This window comes from Bactrocera latifrons, unplaced genomic scaffold (genome assembly GCF_001853355.1).
Source record: "Bactrocera latifrons isolate USDA-ARS-PBARC rearing strain unplaced genomic scaffold, ASM185335v1 scaffold_3, whole genome shotgun sequence".
NCBI classification, from domain to species: domain Eukaryota; kingdom Metazoa; phylum Arthropoda; class Insecta; order Diptera; family Tephritidae; genus Bactrocera; species Bactrocera latifrons.
This window is the reverse complement of record NW_017536629.1, coordinates 2,938,176-2,951,741: the sequence shown is the minus strand read 5'-3', so window position 1 is coordinate 2,951,741 and position 13,566 is coordinate 2,938,176. Positions and strand designations below refer to the sequence as shown.

The 13,566-nt window shown below is 36.6% G+C and overlaps 2 protein-coding genes across 2 annotated transcripts in view; one reads left to right on the top strand and one right to left on the bottom strand.

Annotated features, from left to right (window-relative positions):
* LOC108970396 overlaps nt 1–554 on the bottom strand; it is a 1,851-nt gene extending 1,297 nt beyond the window's left edge. Inside the window, exon 1 of the mRNA XM_018935735.1 lies at nt 351–554. Coding sequence (XP_018791280.1) covers nt 351–456 — 106 coding nt within the window. The 5' untranslated portion in view covers nt 457–554. The remainder of the gene's footprint in view (nt 1–350) is intronic.
* An 8,623-nt stretch (nt 555–9,177) lies between these two features.
* LOC108970391 lies at nt 9,178–10,781 on the top strand. The gene is made up of 2 exons (XM_018935730.1): nt 9,178–10,274; nt 10,383–10,781. Exons 1-2 carry the CDS (start codon nt 9,308–9,310, stop codon nt 10,703–10,705), a joined length of 1,290 nt encoding a protein of 429 aa, XP_018791275.1. The 5' UTR covers nt 9,178–9,307; the 3' UTR covers nt 10,706–10,781.
* Nucleotides 10,782–13,566: the final 2,785 nt, after the last annotated feature.

The following is a 13,566-nucleotide window of genomic DNA, read 5'->3' as shown; positions in this document are numbered from 1 at the left end:
TTATGGTACAATGAACATAAAATAAATAATTTAAAAATATTTCAAAGTAAAAATTAAAGTTTTTAGTCAAATAATGAAACACGAAAAAAATACACAATGAATAAAAAAAACTTGCAAAAAATGTGTTCTTTTTATTAAAAAAATCAAGTTTATGGTCACAATGTAAAGAACGTTAAAGTTGAATTTTTTCTCAAATTCAGTTGATTATTATTATTACGTTGCACTCAATGGCTTTTTATAAAAAAAATCATACAAGATTTATCTCAGCATTTTTAAATACTGTCATATTTAAACATTTTCAACTTATTCACCATTTTCACTTTTCACCAAATAACATTAAAAGCACTAACCAGCAGCATCGGAAGCGTTATCCTCAGCGACTTGCTGGCACAAAACCTGGCTCATGACAGCGGCGAACAGCAGAACGACGAAAGCGATTTTCTTGTTAGCGACCATTTTGTTACTTTAATTAATTTATTTAAAATTCGAGATTACAGGACACACACACACTTAAGCAAAGCAACGGCGACAGCGTTGAGGCACTGTTGAAAGTTCGTAAAATATTGGGTACCGATTTAACGTTGACAAGCGCTTTAATAGTCGCCGTCGCAGGGCACTCGACGCTCACATGTAGAATTTTTGACAAATCACGAAAAAGCGAAATTGGAAACGAAACCCCAAAAGCATAGCGACAGAAGAAAGAATTTGAAAAAATGTGTGTAAAAGAAATCATATTGTCACGACAAACCATATACAAGCCACCAGCGCATACACACACTATCCTACATGCTCACCTACATTGGTACAACACAACTATTTCATTCCGAGGTATGTGCATTCGTGTGCTAAAAAAACGTTGGCCGCGGTGCAAATGGTATGGCGCATTTCGCTTACCACCTTTTACCGATTTTTGGTCGAGCAGACAACAACAAGAAAGCAGCAAAAATTAAGCTTAAATGGCGTGTAGCAAGCTTGCGCGGCAAAAATGAAATTTTCATTGGCATTGCCATGGGCAAAGTCAGACCACAGTCGGTCAATGCGTGTATATGTGTAGATTGTGTAAGTGTACACTTTTATATTTGTAAACGAAAAGCTCTTCACAAATTTATTGGTCATAAATATGGCTAATTGACGCGATCGAATGCAATTTAACTGTCTCACAATGATTTAGTCATCGTCGCATACTTTATGCAAACGCCGAGTTCCCCATGGTTGAGTTGACTCTAGTTAACATACACACGTTATAACCCACATCCACCATTTTACAATGATTGTGAACTCTCAACAACTGAAGGTCTATTTCGCGTATATGCAGACGGATATGATCAAATAAACCATGCTCGTATTATCGTCGTTTATTTGTATACAAATTTAGTTTTACAAGCGATACAGCTTCGACCAATAAGTACCTTGCACATTCGTTGTTATTGAGACGCCGATACATCCTTAGGCAGTCACAGCTTGGTGTGCTTTATGGGCAGAGGGAGCCATAATAAAGTCACAGGGACAACAAAACCATCAATTTATTCAAGGAACCTTTGGTGAAGACATTATCTCTTTAACTTCGCTGGACTATTTTTGTGGGATTATGTGAGTCCCCTCCGCTTCGAGCCAGATATGAAATTATTTTAAAAACATAATGCCCTCATTTTTATAATAAAACTAAATTCTTGGTCATAACACTAACCCTCTTGAATAACAGCATGGATGGATTACCGGCCGAGCTATCCAAGAACGGCGGCAAAGAACTGAAAACATACACACATCAGATTTTTTGTAGAATATGGCCGGACGAAAGTATGTTCGACGATTGGAATTTAAGTGTGCTCTGCCCTCTGAACTCTGTCCTGTTTTTAATATCGCATATAAGGTCTTATCGAGCGTAGTGTGAGAAAAACTGAAACCCACCGTCAAATAAACTAACCATGCATAAAATCTTCGAAAAAATCCGTTAACGAAAGATCGACACACACCACCACTTCGTTCACTTTAAAGCAGCCCACGACAGCACCTAAAAGAACTGCCTTAATGCTGAATCCTCTTACAGCTTACTAGCACTCCATGTCCAAGAGCGTTCGATTCTGTACTTTCCACTCCTTTAGAAAGACCACGTAGAGTAGCTCCTGCTTACACTTGGTATCTCGAAAAGAATAATATGACAAAATATTTTGAGGACAATTGATATAAAATGAAGATGATGAATAGATCACACATATAGAAGTTTCAGCAGATACCATCAGGTAATAAGGACATTCGCTAACTTTTCTCCGTATTTTTTGATCCTAATAAGTCGGCACATCATACCCTGGAAAGGTCAATCATAAAAGTTATTATCAACAGCAACTTAAATCTTCAAATAATCAATATTTTATAGCAAAATATATAATTTCTATGATATTCGTATGCAGACTACGAACCCTCACGTACGTGACTTATGTTTGTTATGGCGGCGCATAGGGCTAATCGAGTTTATTACTTTTCAAACGATCACCTGGGAACACATATACATTCATAGCATATATGTATATAAAAATATTTGTTTCATTTTTGGCTACTAACGCTTTCGTTTTTACTTTTTCAATCAAATCAATATTCATAATTTTATGCAAATGTGAAAACAATTTAATATCGTGTTGTTGTTAAATTTTCATATTTAAGTACGGAAAAATTCGAAAGAGAAGTAGGTGCGTCTTTATTAAGGGGTTAGGGGCAGTCAGAGGCACGAAAAAATTATAATTTTCAGTGTTTTTTTCTTTGCTATTAAATCGTGTTATTTTAGAAAATTAGTAATATGGCATTATTATAGAATGTATTGACTTGAAGTAACGAAAATTTCAAAAAAAAATTTTTTTTTCCAAAGTTATAGTTGTTTGTGTTGACCCTGTTGCAAAAAAAAAGGTACTTGCAGTGACAACAATAAGTCCTTGGAGATTCATCTAAAATCAATCGGACGAAAAAAATTAGTTTTATAAATAGATAATCCTGGACCTGATCGAAGGATTCAAAATTAACAAATTGGCGGCCTCAGGAAAATTTTTTCTAAATTTTTGCAAAAAAATCATGTTCTTAAAAAATCCAAATTTTTGAAAAAAAAATCTTTCGAGCGGGCCCGAGTTTATTATATATTCTAAAAGCTGTATGTGTTAAAATCTACTGAGTAGTTTTCGAGTTACAGTTGTCACCAGTTAAAAAAATATAGTTTTGAGAAAAACGCGTTTAAAGTTTCACACTAGCGCTTTGAAGTGCCCTAGCTCTCTTTGTTATTTGTCGAATAACTCAAAAACTAATTATCGGATCAACGTGAAATTTTCAGAGAATATTTTTAAAATATTACAAATTTTTTTGAAAATTCTAACTACCCCTATCACTATAACTTTTCAAGTAATTTGGTGCTTAGGACGGGTGTGGATGAGAAAGACCATTGATGGTTGTGTGTAATTCAACATTGATGAAAAATTTCTGCACGTTTTTGGGAAAATAATCTTGTATAGAATACTTCAACCGTCGATAAAAATATTATAAGGTCGAGGCTATATTAATATTTCGTAGTTTACATACCATTTATTTCAAAAAGCATGCTGATTTTACGACTGATCGGTAGTTATATATTATTCTGAAAGTTAATAGACACGAGATCAAGCGATAAATTGTAATATTATTGATAATTTCATGATATTTAGGTTGTCCAATTTTGGCCTCATCGATTTTATGGAATCGGCATTCTTTTACTTTTCAAATGTATCTTATATAGATAAAGGCGAAATTTTTGGTCGTATTGGCATTTTTTCAACAATATGTTTGCAAAATATAATTGAATATAAAAATTAAATATAAAACATAATTCAATTTTGAAACGGCATCAAACTATTGCAAGTGTGGCTTAATTATTTTTTAAATATCAATTTTCCTTTCATTGTTTTAATTGAGAACACTTAATGCAAAACAAATGAACTCACACGAAAAGCATGAATCAACCGCTGTACGTATGTATGCATGCATATTGAAATATTTACATACGTATGCTAGTACATGTGTAAAAATATGTAGCGACGACTCGGCGCATGCCATAAAATGCATATTTGAATGCACAATTGCATACAAAATTAGACTGGCGCACACACAAACACACCGCTATGACACAAGCGCATATCAACACACACAGACATATTGGTATTTAGCTAGTTTATGTTCACGGACAGACATTTGAGCGCCCATATGCGGCAAACGGATATGTGCTCATCCATATACCTATATGTATATATGTATATACATATATACATGCACTGCACATAAACATTCATGTGCCATGTCAAAATGTTTGCAAGCCAATTACTTCATTTACACAGTGAAAACCGCAATTAATGCCGCACAATTGAAAGCTTTTACTCTGCATTTTCCGGCAACACTTGTTATTTATCAATGAATGATAGTTGTCGACTATTAACGGTTGGCCAACCACCAGCCGCTTTAGCGCTTGGTTTTTTCATATGCAAATTAAATGAGGAAGTTTTAGTCACAAACGAAATTGGAGTTTTATAGCTTTCTAAGAGCTTACTCAAGGCTATTTTTATTTTCCTAAAACAAAAAAAAAAAAAAANAAAAAAAAAAAAAAAAACACTGATTCGTAAGGATAGTCAAATATTTTTTATTTGTGAAATATAATCGATACAATAAAATACTGAATATAACATCATTCGAACTGCCGCCACGACATCTTCTTCAAGAAGGAATTGATGCACTCAATTTTCGAGTTATCAAGACCTATGTCATGAGTAGCACATTCAATATTGACTTCTAAAGCTTGAAGAGAGTCAATGACTTCAAATAACCCTACATGAAGCAGTCTACTGGTGTTAAGTCACAAATTCTTGAAGGCCTTTCAATGTCATAATTCCTAGAAATAATGTAATCACCAAACTTTCTCGCAATAATTCGGCTGTTGCACGTAGCCCCGTCTTGCTGAAACCAGATATTGTCATGATCAGCTTTTTCTAATTGCGTTCATAAAAAGTTTGTTATCATCGATCATATTCCTAACGCTCTCCATGGCCAGTAACGGTGAGATAAGCTTCTTTAAAAAAAAATACGGACTGGTGATTCCACCAAGACCAAGCTCAACTGATTACAATAGACTTCTAATGTATTTTCAGCGACTTTTCCACATTCTTTTGGTAATGGTATTACGGAAGAGACTTTCTTAGAAGCATTTGGTATGAATATATCGAGCCCTAAACGCCAAAAAGATGTAAGTACCATTATTATCAATTTTTGTTTTTCGATAAAAATCGATAGTTTTCGATTATTCGCATCATCTCACAAAATACCATAGCTATAAAATGAACCGATACGATTTTACAGCTAAAACAATTTAGATGTATGTATATATTTCGTTTGTTTACATATTTTGTTACAACGAAGTGGTGCTTACGTCTTTTTCCGATTCAACATATTAGTTTGGATTAGCGGCAAAATTGCAAAATATTTTACTTTTTATCAGTGATTGTGCAATATGGAATTGTGTTAACAAGTGGTAAGTGCACTGGGTTGTTTTTGTAATTTCGATGAATCTCATTTTATATTTTGGTGTTGTAAAACTTTGTTTCAGATTGCCTTCAAAAATGGTCTTGTTCCATACAGCGATACTGATTCTAATCATTCTTCTGAGCAAAAAASTTATTCACAAACAGAATCCGAAAATGATATTGAAGAAGAGACATGTGTGGGCAAAAGAGGTTACAGAAACAAAAGAATATTACAAAATAAAAAACAACGTGATACTAGTGTTCAGCCGAATCCTTGTATAAATAAAAAGTGTGGAAATCTTTGTGATGATAAGTTCACCGAGTCAGTTCGGTTAGCAATAAATGAACATTTTTGGGGCTTCGGCAACAAAATTAGACCAAAAAAAAAAACTGGCTCCTTTCGTGTATAACACGGTTATCCGTCCGAAGATGAAGAGGTGATAGTAACAGAAGGCAATATACATATAATTATTAAATTAATTATAATGATAATACTATTAAAGTGTGCCAACGGTTTTTGCTGAAAACGCTTCACATATCGGAAAAAAAATTAAGATTGGCTAGAAAAAATGCGAGTGGTTTGAAAAGTTTTAGTGGGGGGAAAAAAATTCTATGCCTCATAATAAGTCTGACAAGTCCAAGATTGCACTATTAAAATCATTTATTGAACAATTGCCAGCAGTTCCCTCGCATTRTTGTCGTAATAAAAGTAACAAGCTGTATCTTCCTCAAGAATTTCGCAATATAAAAGGATTATATGATTGCTATACCAAGCATTTAAATAATATTAATCAGGAGTCGTCACTGTTATCCTTAAGAGTCTTCCGAAATATTTTTACAAATAGTTTTCATATCGGTTTTCACTTGCCTAAAAAAGGCAAATGCGTAACTTGTGAAAATTACAAAAACCTGGACGGCGAAACTTCTTTCTTGATTGGCGTAGACACCGCTTACGCGATTATAGCCGAGTTAACAACAGCGCGCCAGTCGTTTCTTCTATTCGCTACATGGCGCCAATTAGATATTCCAAGTGAAGCCAGGTCATTCTCCACTTGGTCCTTCCAACGGRGTGGAGGTCTTCCTCTTCCTCTGCTACCCCCGGCGGGTTCATCCGAGGCTGTTGTTGCGTTGTCATTGGGGTGGTTTTTTTACGTGGCGGGTCCCAAACCCAGCGCACAACCCTATGCAGGGAATGTTTCGCCTTCTCACTTTAGCTCACCTTCAAACGGATGTTCTTAGGCTACCCAGAGGATACTTGGTCAAGGACCGGAAGTCGTGAGCTGCTTGAGTCATATGTAAAAGAATCGTTTCTGGCCACTCCCACGTGAATGGCGATCAGAAAACTTTCCACACTTGCGTGACTCCATCCTCCCACGACGGCGAAACACAAAACCATTTAAAGCAAACTGAAAAATACCAAACACACATAAGAAACAAAGATAAGTGAAAAGAAATCTTTTTAGAGGATCAAAAAGAAAGTAAAGCCAATTCGTCCTTCCTATGTGCTAGCTTTGATCTCCAAAAGGTTTTAAATACACCCCATGGAAAAAGCATAACATTATTTTATTCTCGAAAGAATGCATACTATAATGAAAGCGTGTATGAAAATGCCACCAGAAATGGTCATTGTTTTTTGTGGCTAGAAGCTGACGGAAAAAGAGGATCTAATGAAATTTCCACTGTGGTCTTTGAGTATTTGAAAATTGTCGACGAAAGAAGAACTCACTCTTCAGAAAGTCTTTACTGTGACAGCTGTGCTGGTCAAAATCGGAATAAAGCTATGCTTTCCACATTAGTATTTTTTCTTACAATTTCGAATTTTATACACAACATAAAAATTACGTATTTGTTACCTGGGCATACTATGATGCCAGTTGACTCTATACGCAGCACTATTGAGGCATTTACTCGCGATAAAACTATTTGGGCCCCTAGTGAATGGTATACCATGATTTCAAATGCAAGAACTAATCCCGAAAATTATAAATGCGTTATAATGAATAATTCTGATTTCAAAGATTGGAAAACATTTTCTCAAACTATGTTACCCACTTCAATTAAAATCTCTTTTCCAAAATTACGTTCTGCTTCGTTAGAAAAAAATAATCCTATCATAAAACTTAAGTACGGATATTTTGACGATTCCAAAATTGAAGAATACGATCTTAACTCCATTGCAAGATCAAGACGAAATTATTCAAGAATAGAAAATGGACGTTTATATGATAATTTATTAAAAATTTCTTCAAAAAAATACAAAGATCTAAAAATACTATGTGATAAAAACACAATACCTACAAGATTTCACAGCGAATTTTTAAATTTAAAATACGATGAAATTATTAAAGATGTTCTACCTGAAAGTCATCAAGAAGACAATTAGTATTTTCTAGAAAGCCAATTAATTTTAAAACTATTCAATTAAAGTTTAAAAACTATTATTATTTATATAAGCTTGCAGTTAAAATTAATTCTGTACTCTAAAGTATTTTTCATATTAATTTTATTTTTTATTGACACTAATGAATTTAAGGTTAATTTTTGTGCACGAAAAAATTTGAAAAATTAAAAAATTAAAAACAGAACAAAAATTTTTATACTAATATCATTGGGCATAACCGCCAAAACATAAATTTGCAGCTATCCAGCATGACAGCAAAAAAGACGTAGGCGACATTAATGCCCGTTATCTTGGAAATATATGAAAACAAAATAAATACAATGTAAACATAGTTAAGAAGTAGCAGTGCATACATACTCAATTCCACTGCACTACTTCTTCCTGAAGTTTTTTGGCGCTTACGTCTTTTTGGCGGTTAGGGCTCGATATGTTTACTACAAACAATACGCCAAATTTTGCGACAATTAACAGATAATTACTTAGACTTTCTGTAAAGCTTAATTTCATATTAACGGATGAGCTCAATTGAAATCTTGTTTTGTTTACTTATTCTAATGAATATTTCTGGGTTATACTAATATTATTAGAATAAAGACCTACTTTCGACACTATATACTATATAACTATCTCTTTACTATATATCACTATTTATTTATATTGATCGATTGCCGTTATCAGCAAATAGCTAAAGCAGTTGTAATGCGGCACTTTTTCAAGCCAAACAATTAACGGTTGACTGCCAGGTACTGGAAAGCGATTCATATTAAATAGAAAGTGGAAAAGCTGAAAAATCTGTAGCAGGCAATGCTCACTGCACACAACTTCAGTAGGCTGAGAACCTAATTAGAATGAAAATATGTGCAAATATACAAGTATCTGGAGATAGAAGCTAGCAATAAGTAGGTGTTCACGGCGCCGTGGTCTGTTATGTATTCCGTAAGCGGTTTGGCATCAAGTGACACTCTGCCACAATTTCTCGTCTCGCTATAAATAATTGCTAAGCCAATCTTGTAAATATAGTATATGCGGTTACTTTGTTGCTGCTCCTATTGTTGAACTCTTCATTGGCTGAACTAATCGAATTCTCGGTTAACGTCGACTGGAAATTCTAGAATCACCGCAGACGTGCAGTTTTATTTGGGTGAACATGTTGCCATACCTGCTTTCCCATAACAATTCGCTGGCTGGCTCTGCGGGCCTACGCCAAAGAAATTGGATGCGAGTTAATAAAATGCTTGCCATTGCAGCCGCCAGCACATTTCTGTCTTGAATTCTGTTGCGTGAAGACGTTGAGATAGTTAGTGGCAGCACTACACTTGAGATAAAATTCTGCTTTGTTGGCGCTAAACGGCTAAGCGCTGGATATTTTTTAATAGTTGAGAAAATGTATGCGAAATTTCGTATATTGACATTGACATTGTTGGTGTTTGTGGATGTGAATTGGAAGTCGTTGAACGTGACGTGCACCGCCACTGAAGGTGAGCAAACAAATAGTGATCGGAATGTGGCAGTGCGCGCTGCGGTCGAAGGCGACAACGAAGACCTCGAAGTTGTTGCACAAACGGCGAATATAACAAATAATGTATTTGCAACAACAAAAACACCGCTACTAAAAGCAAGAGCACGTAGCATAGCGAACAACAATGATGATGACGACTTCGTGGAGTACAATTTGAACGCAGCGCATGAGACACAGCTCAAAGACACTTCGCGTCCATTGAAGAATGTCTTTCGTGGCGTTTACAAGAGCTACAAAAGCACTTTCATGGGCAATGTCACATCGGCGGAATATAAGAAGCGTCTGATTGAGCGTTTAAATGCGGCCGCCGCGCATACACACGGGAGCAGCGCAACGCCTACGTTGGCGACGAAGCGCGCAGAACTGAGTGTGTTACATGAAAGACTCAAGAACGAAACTTTATTGCCGAGCGACACCGAAATAGCGCCACCCGCGCCACCCGCACTTGACGGCGAAACACTCAAAGCGAAATTAAAGGAAACGCTGCGTAAACGCAAACGTAAATATCATCGCGCACATGCGAGTGCGAAGCGTACAAAAACAAATCATCGGCACTCGAGCGCAACAAGCACAGACGCTGATAAGGTGTATGAGCGCGCAAGCCACAACAACAACAATACAGCTAATAAAAATAATGCGAATGTAACGCCGCTTGAAAGCGCTCAAGGCACACTTAACGGCACTTTCAGTGATAAGCATTATCGCTACACAATTGGACCCGGCGTCAATATGAGCTTTGATATGGTGAATGACATCGTTAATGTCAATTTGGATAGCGATAATCTGGCCGAAATCATGCGTGGGCGTTGGTTGAACGATAACAGCGAGGAGGGTGAGTAGCATAATTGATTAATCGTTTTGCCATTAGTGTTAGCGCTGTTTGATAATTTGTTAATTGTTTTATCTCACCCTCCGTTTCACTATCTTTCCCTCTCTGCAGGTCGCGGCAAGAAGTACGATATGATCACCAAAGTGTTGCCACTCTTCGTGCTGCCATTCCTCATACAATCTGCCATTGTGCCATTTTTGGTCACCAAATTGAAATTGTTGTTGGTTAAGTCCATATTGATTGGCAAATTGGCGATATTCCTGCTCATTTTGTCGGCGATCAAGAATGGCAATAAAACGGTGCAATCTTATGAAGTGGCCCCGTCTTATTGGGCTGGTGAGCCGAGTCGGCGTTCTGAGTTGGCAGCGGCTGCTTCATCGTCCGCTTATAATGGCTATCGGGTGGAAGGTAAGCCAGCCGCTTGGATCAATTAACGAAATGCATTGCCTAAGAATTATGTTCATGTTTTTTGTTGTTAATGAAATGGAAATTAAATGAAATATGTGTGTGTTTGATGTTTTTGATTTGTTCATCGCATGTTTCGAAAAGTGTGGCACAACTCTGAAAAATTTAAGTTGAGATATGTTAGTGTTATCCATAATTATCTGAAAATTTGGATGCTTAAGCATTGTCCGCATACACCTTTATTATTGTTGTTGCGTAGATGGACATTTGGAACCACTGTTGAGATAATTTTTGATATCTCTTTAGTAGAAATCTTACGAAAATCATACTTGCTTTTCGTCGAGCGTGGCTTCCAACACAAAAATAAGTACTTGATGCTTAAACCTCTTTTAGATCTTAGTTAGTCTCTACTTTTTTTTGTTATATGTGTTGAGTGTCTTCGTTTTAACTTATAGTGGGTGGGTTCTAGTTCCAAATGGTTGATAAACTTTATGAGACCATTTAGATTGTAGAAGACCTTATATTTTGTAGTGAAAAAATTGCATCAACTTCAGGTTTTGAGTAGTGGTAGCCACACAAGATACCTATTTTCAAGTGAAAATTCTTAAACGGCTCATAAATGTAGGCAATTTTGTGCATACATAGGTCACACTTTAAAATCAATATCAAATATCGATTTATTTCTCAACGTCTTCTCCATTCGCTCGATATATTTAGCTCAGCGATGTTTCTACTTCTTTAAATTTCGAATTGTCTTGGTTCGACAAATAACCTTTTCACGTCTGAAAACATATATTGATAATACCGTTCATACAAGGAGCGTTCCAAAGTAAACAGGACTTAAAAAAAAGGGGAAATGGTTTTCCGGCAAAATAAATTAATTTTATTCAAAATAGTCTCCTTCTGCCTCAATACAGCTTTTTGCACGGTCCAAAAGCATAATGTTTAGCTTGTTGCCCGGTATGGCCTCCAGTATGCCGATACAAGCCTTTTGAATGGCCTCTACGTCTGCATAATGCTTTCCTTTCACGGGCAAATGCATTCTGGCGTTTCGTTTCGGGATCATATTGGAAACACCACGTTACATCACCAGTCACAATATTGGTTTCTGAGCAATTTATGGTCGTCAGTCTATTTCGTAAGTCCAAATGTTTGGGCAAAATGCGGTAAATCGATGGTTTGGAGATGTTAAATTCCATTTCCATGAATTCAATGATAATTTTGGCTGATTTTTGATGAATTCAAGCACAGTTTCGATGGAATATCCGGTAATCACGGATTTTGATTGGCGCACATGTTGACCATCCTTTATGTCTTCCACTTTGAAAACGTTGAAACCACTCGTGCAATCTGCTACGAGATAGGCAATCATCGCCGTAAACTTGTTTTATCAATTGAAACGTTTCGATAAAAGGTTTACCAATTTTAAAACAAAATTTAATGTTGGCTTTTTGTTCGAAGCTCATTTTCGCACCGATAGCACAAACATACTGACACTTAAAACGCAATAACTTCGCTTCCAATCAATGAGATATCATGAAATTCTCACTGGACAATCGATAAATAGCAGATTCTAACGCAACAGTCGACATATAGATGGCGCCACCAGGGGCTGCTAGAATCAAAAAGTCCTGTTTACTTTGGAAAGTATCTTGTAAAGTAGTTCAGTAGCAGTTCGGTTTGTCCGAAAAGTGATAGGACTGATGTTCTTCCGCCGTGACTGTACTTCGGAGCGTGCGCGCACCGACTGGATTTGGTAGAGGGCGGTCCTAGCTAACAAACGACAAGTCATGGATATTTGAGTATGATCCTGAGACAAAGAGGCTATCTTGCGAGTGGCACACGTCGACGTCTCCTCGCCCAAAAAAGTGAAAAATGAGCAAATCCAAAGTGCAAACGATGTTTATTGTCCTTTTGACATCAAAGGCATCGTCCACCATGAATTCGTTCCTCCTGGCGCCAAGTTTTACGTGGAAGTCCTCAAGAGACTCAAACGAAGGGTAAATCGGGTCCGACAAAACATCGCAGCCGATTAGAAGTTGCATTTCGACAACGCCTCGGCTCACATCGCCTTTCTTATGAACAGCTACCCAACTAAGGCCGGCATCTCAATGCTTTCGCAGCCGATCTACAGCCCAGATGTGTCTGCATGAAAGCTTTTAAAGAATTGTAACTATTCGTTCAATAATTTTTTCGAGTTCCATCAAATTGGCCATGGCGAAGACGGAGGTATACGCGAATGCGTTGTCATGATGTAAGAGTCCTTGTTTTTTGTCAAATTGGAACGTTCTTGCAATTCATAGAAAACTGTGGTCATCAACTTTCGAAGTCTTCTTTGGAGCAGGTTCACCAGGTGAAGTCCTCTGTTTTTATTTGTTCCTTGGTATCTGCTGTGTATCAGAAAAACCATTTTTCGCCGCCGGTCATGAAGCGATGCAGAAATTCTTTTGGAGTGCACTTAAACAGAAATAAAGACTGTATTGAAGCTGGTTGTCCATTATGAATCGTGGTAACCATTGGTCTTTTAAAATGTCTTTTGGCTCAACTTTCTAGCGCAGACGAAATCGTAGGCTTTTGTCGTATTATCTTCCGTCTCAGTCGTTTTTTGGACAGCTGAGAATGCCTCATTTAAAACTGACGGCAGACAACGTTCGTCTCTCTCTTCTCACCGTAAAAGAGAAATAATCACCGTTTCCAGCATCCAAACGTTCTTTTTTTCAAAAACATAAATCGTATCTAAGAACAATATTTCTTTTTTTCTATTTTTTGTTAATCCGAGGACGTGTCCGCTACCACACGTGTACAAATCAAAACTACGAGTCTGAGTCGATTCACAGTAGCCGTCTGGAAGAATGTAATACAAGGCAGTACATTTCACTTGCGATAGTGG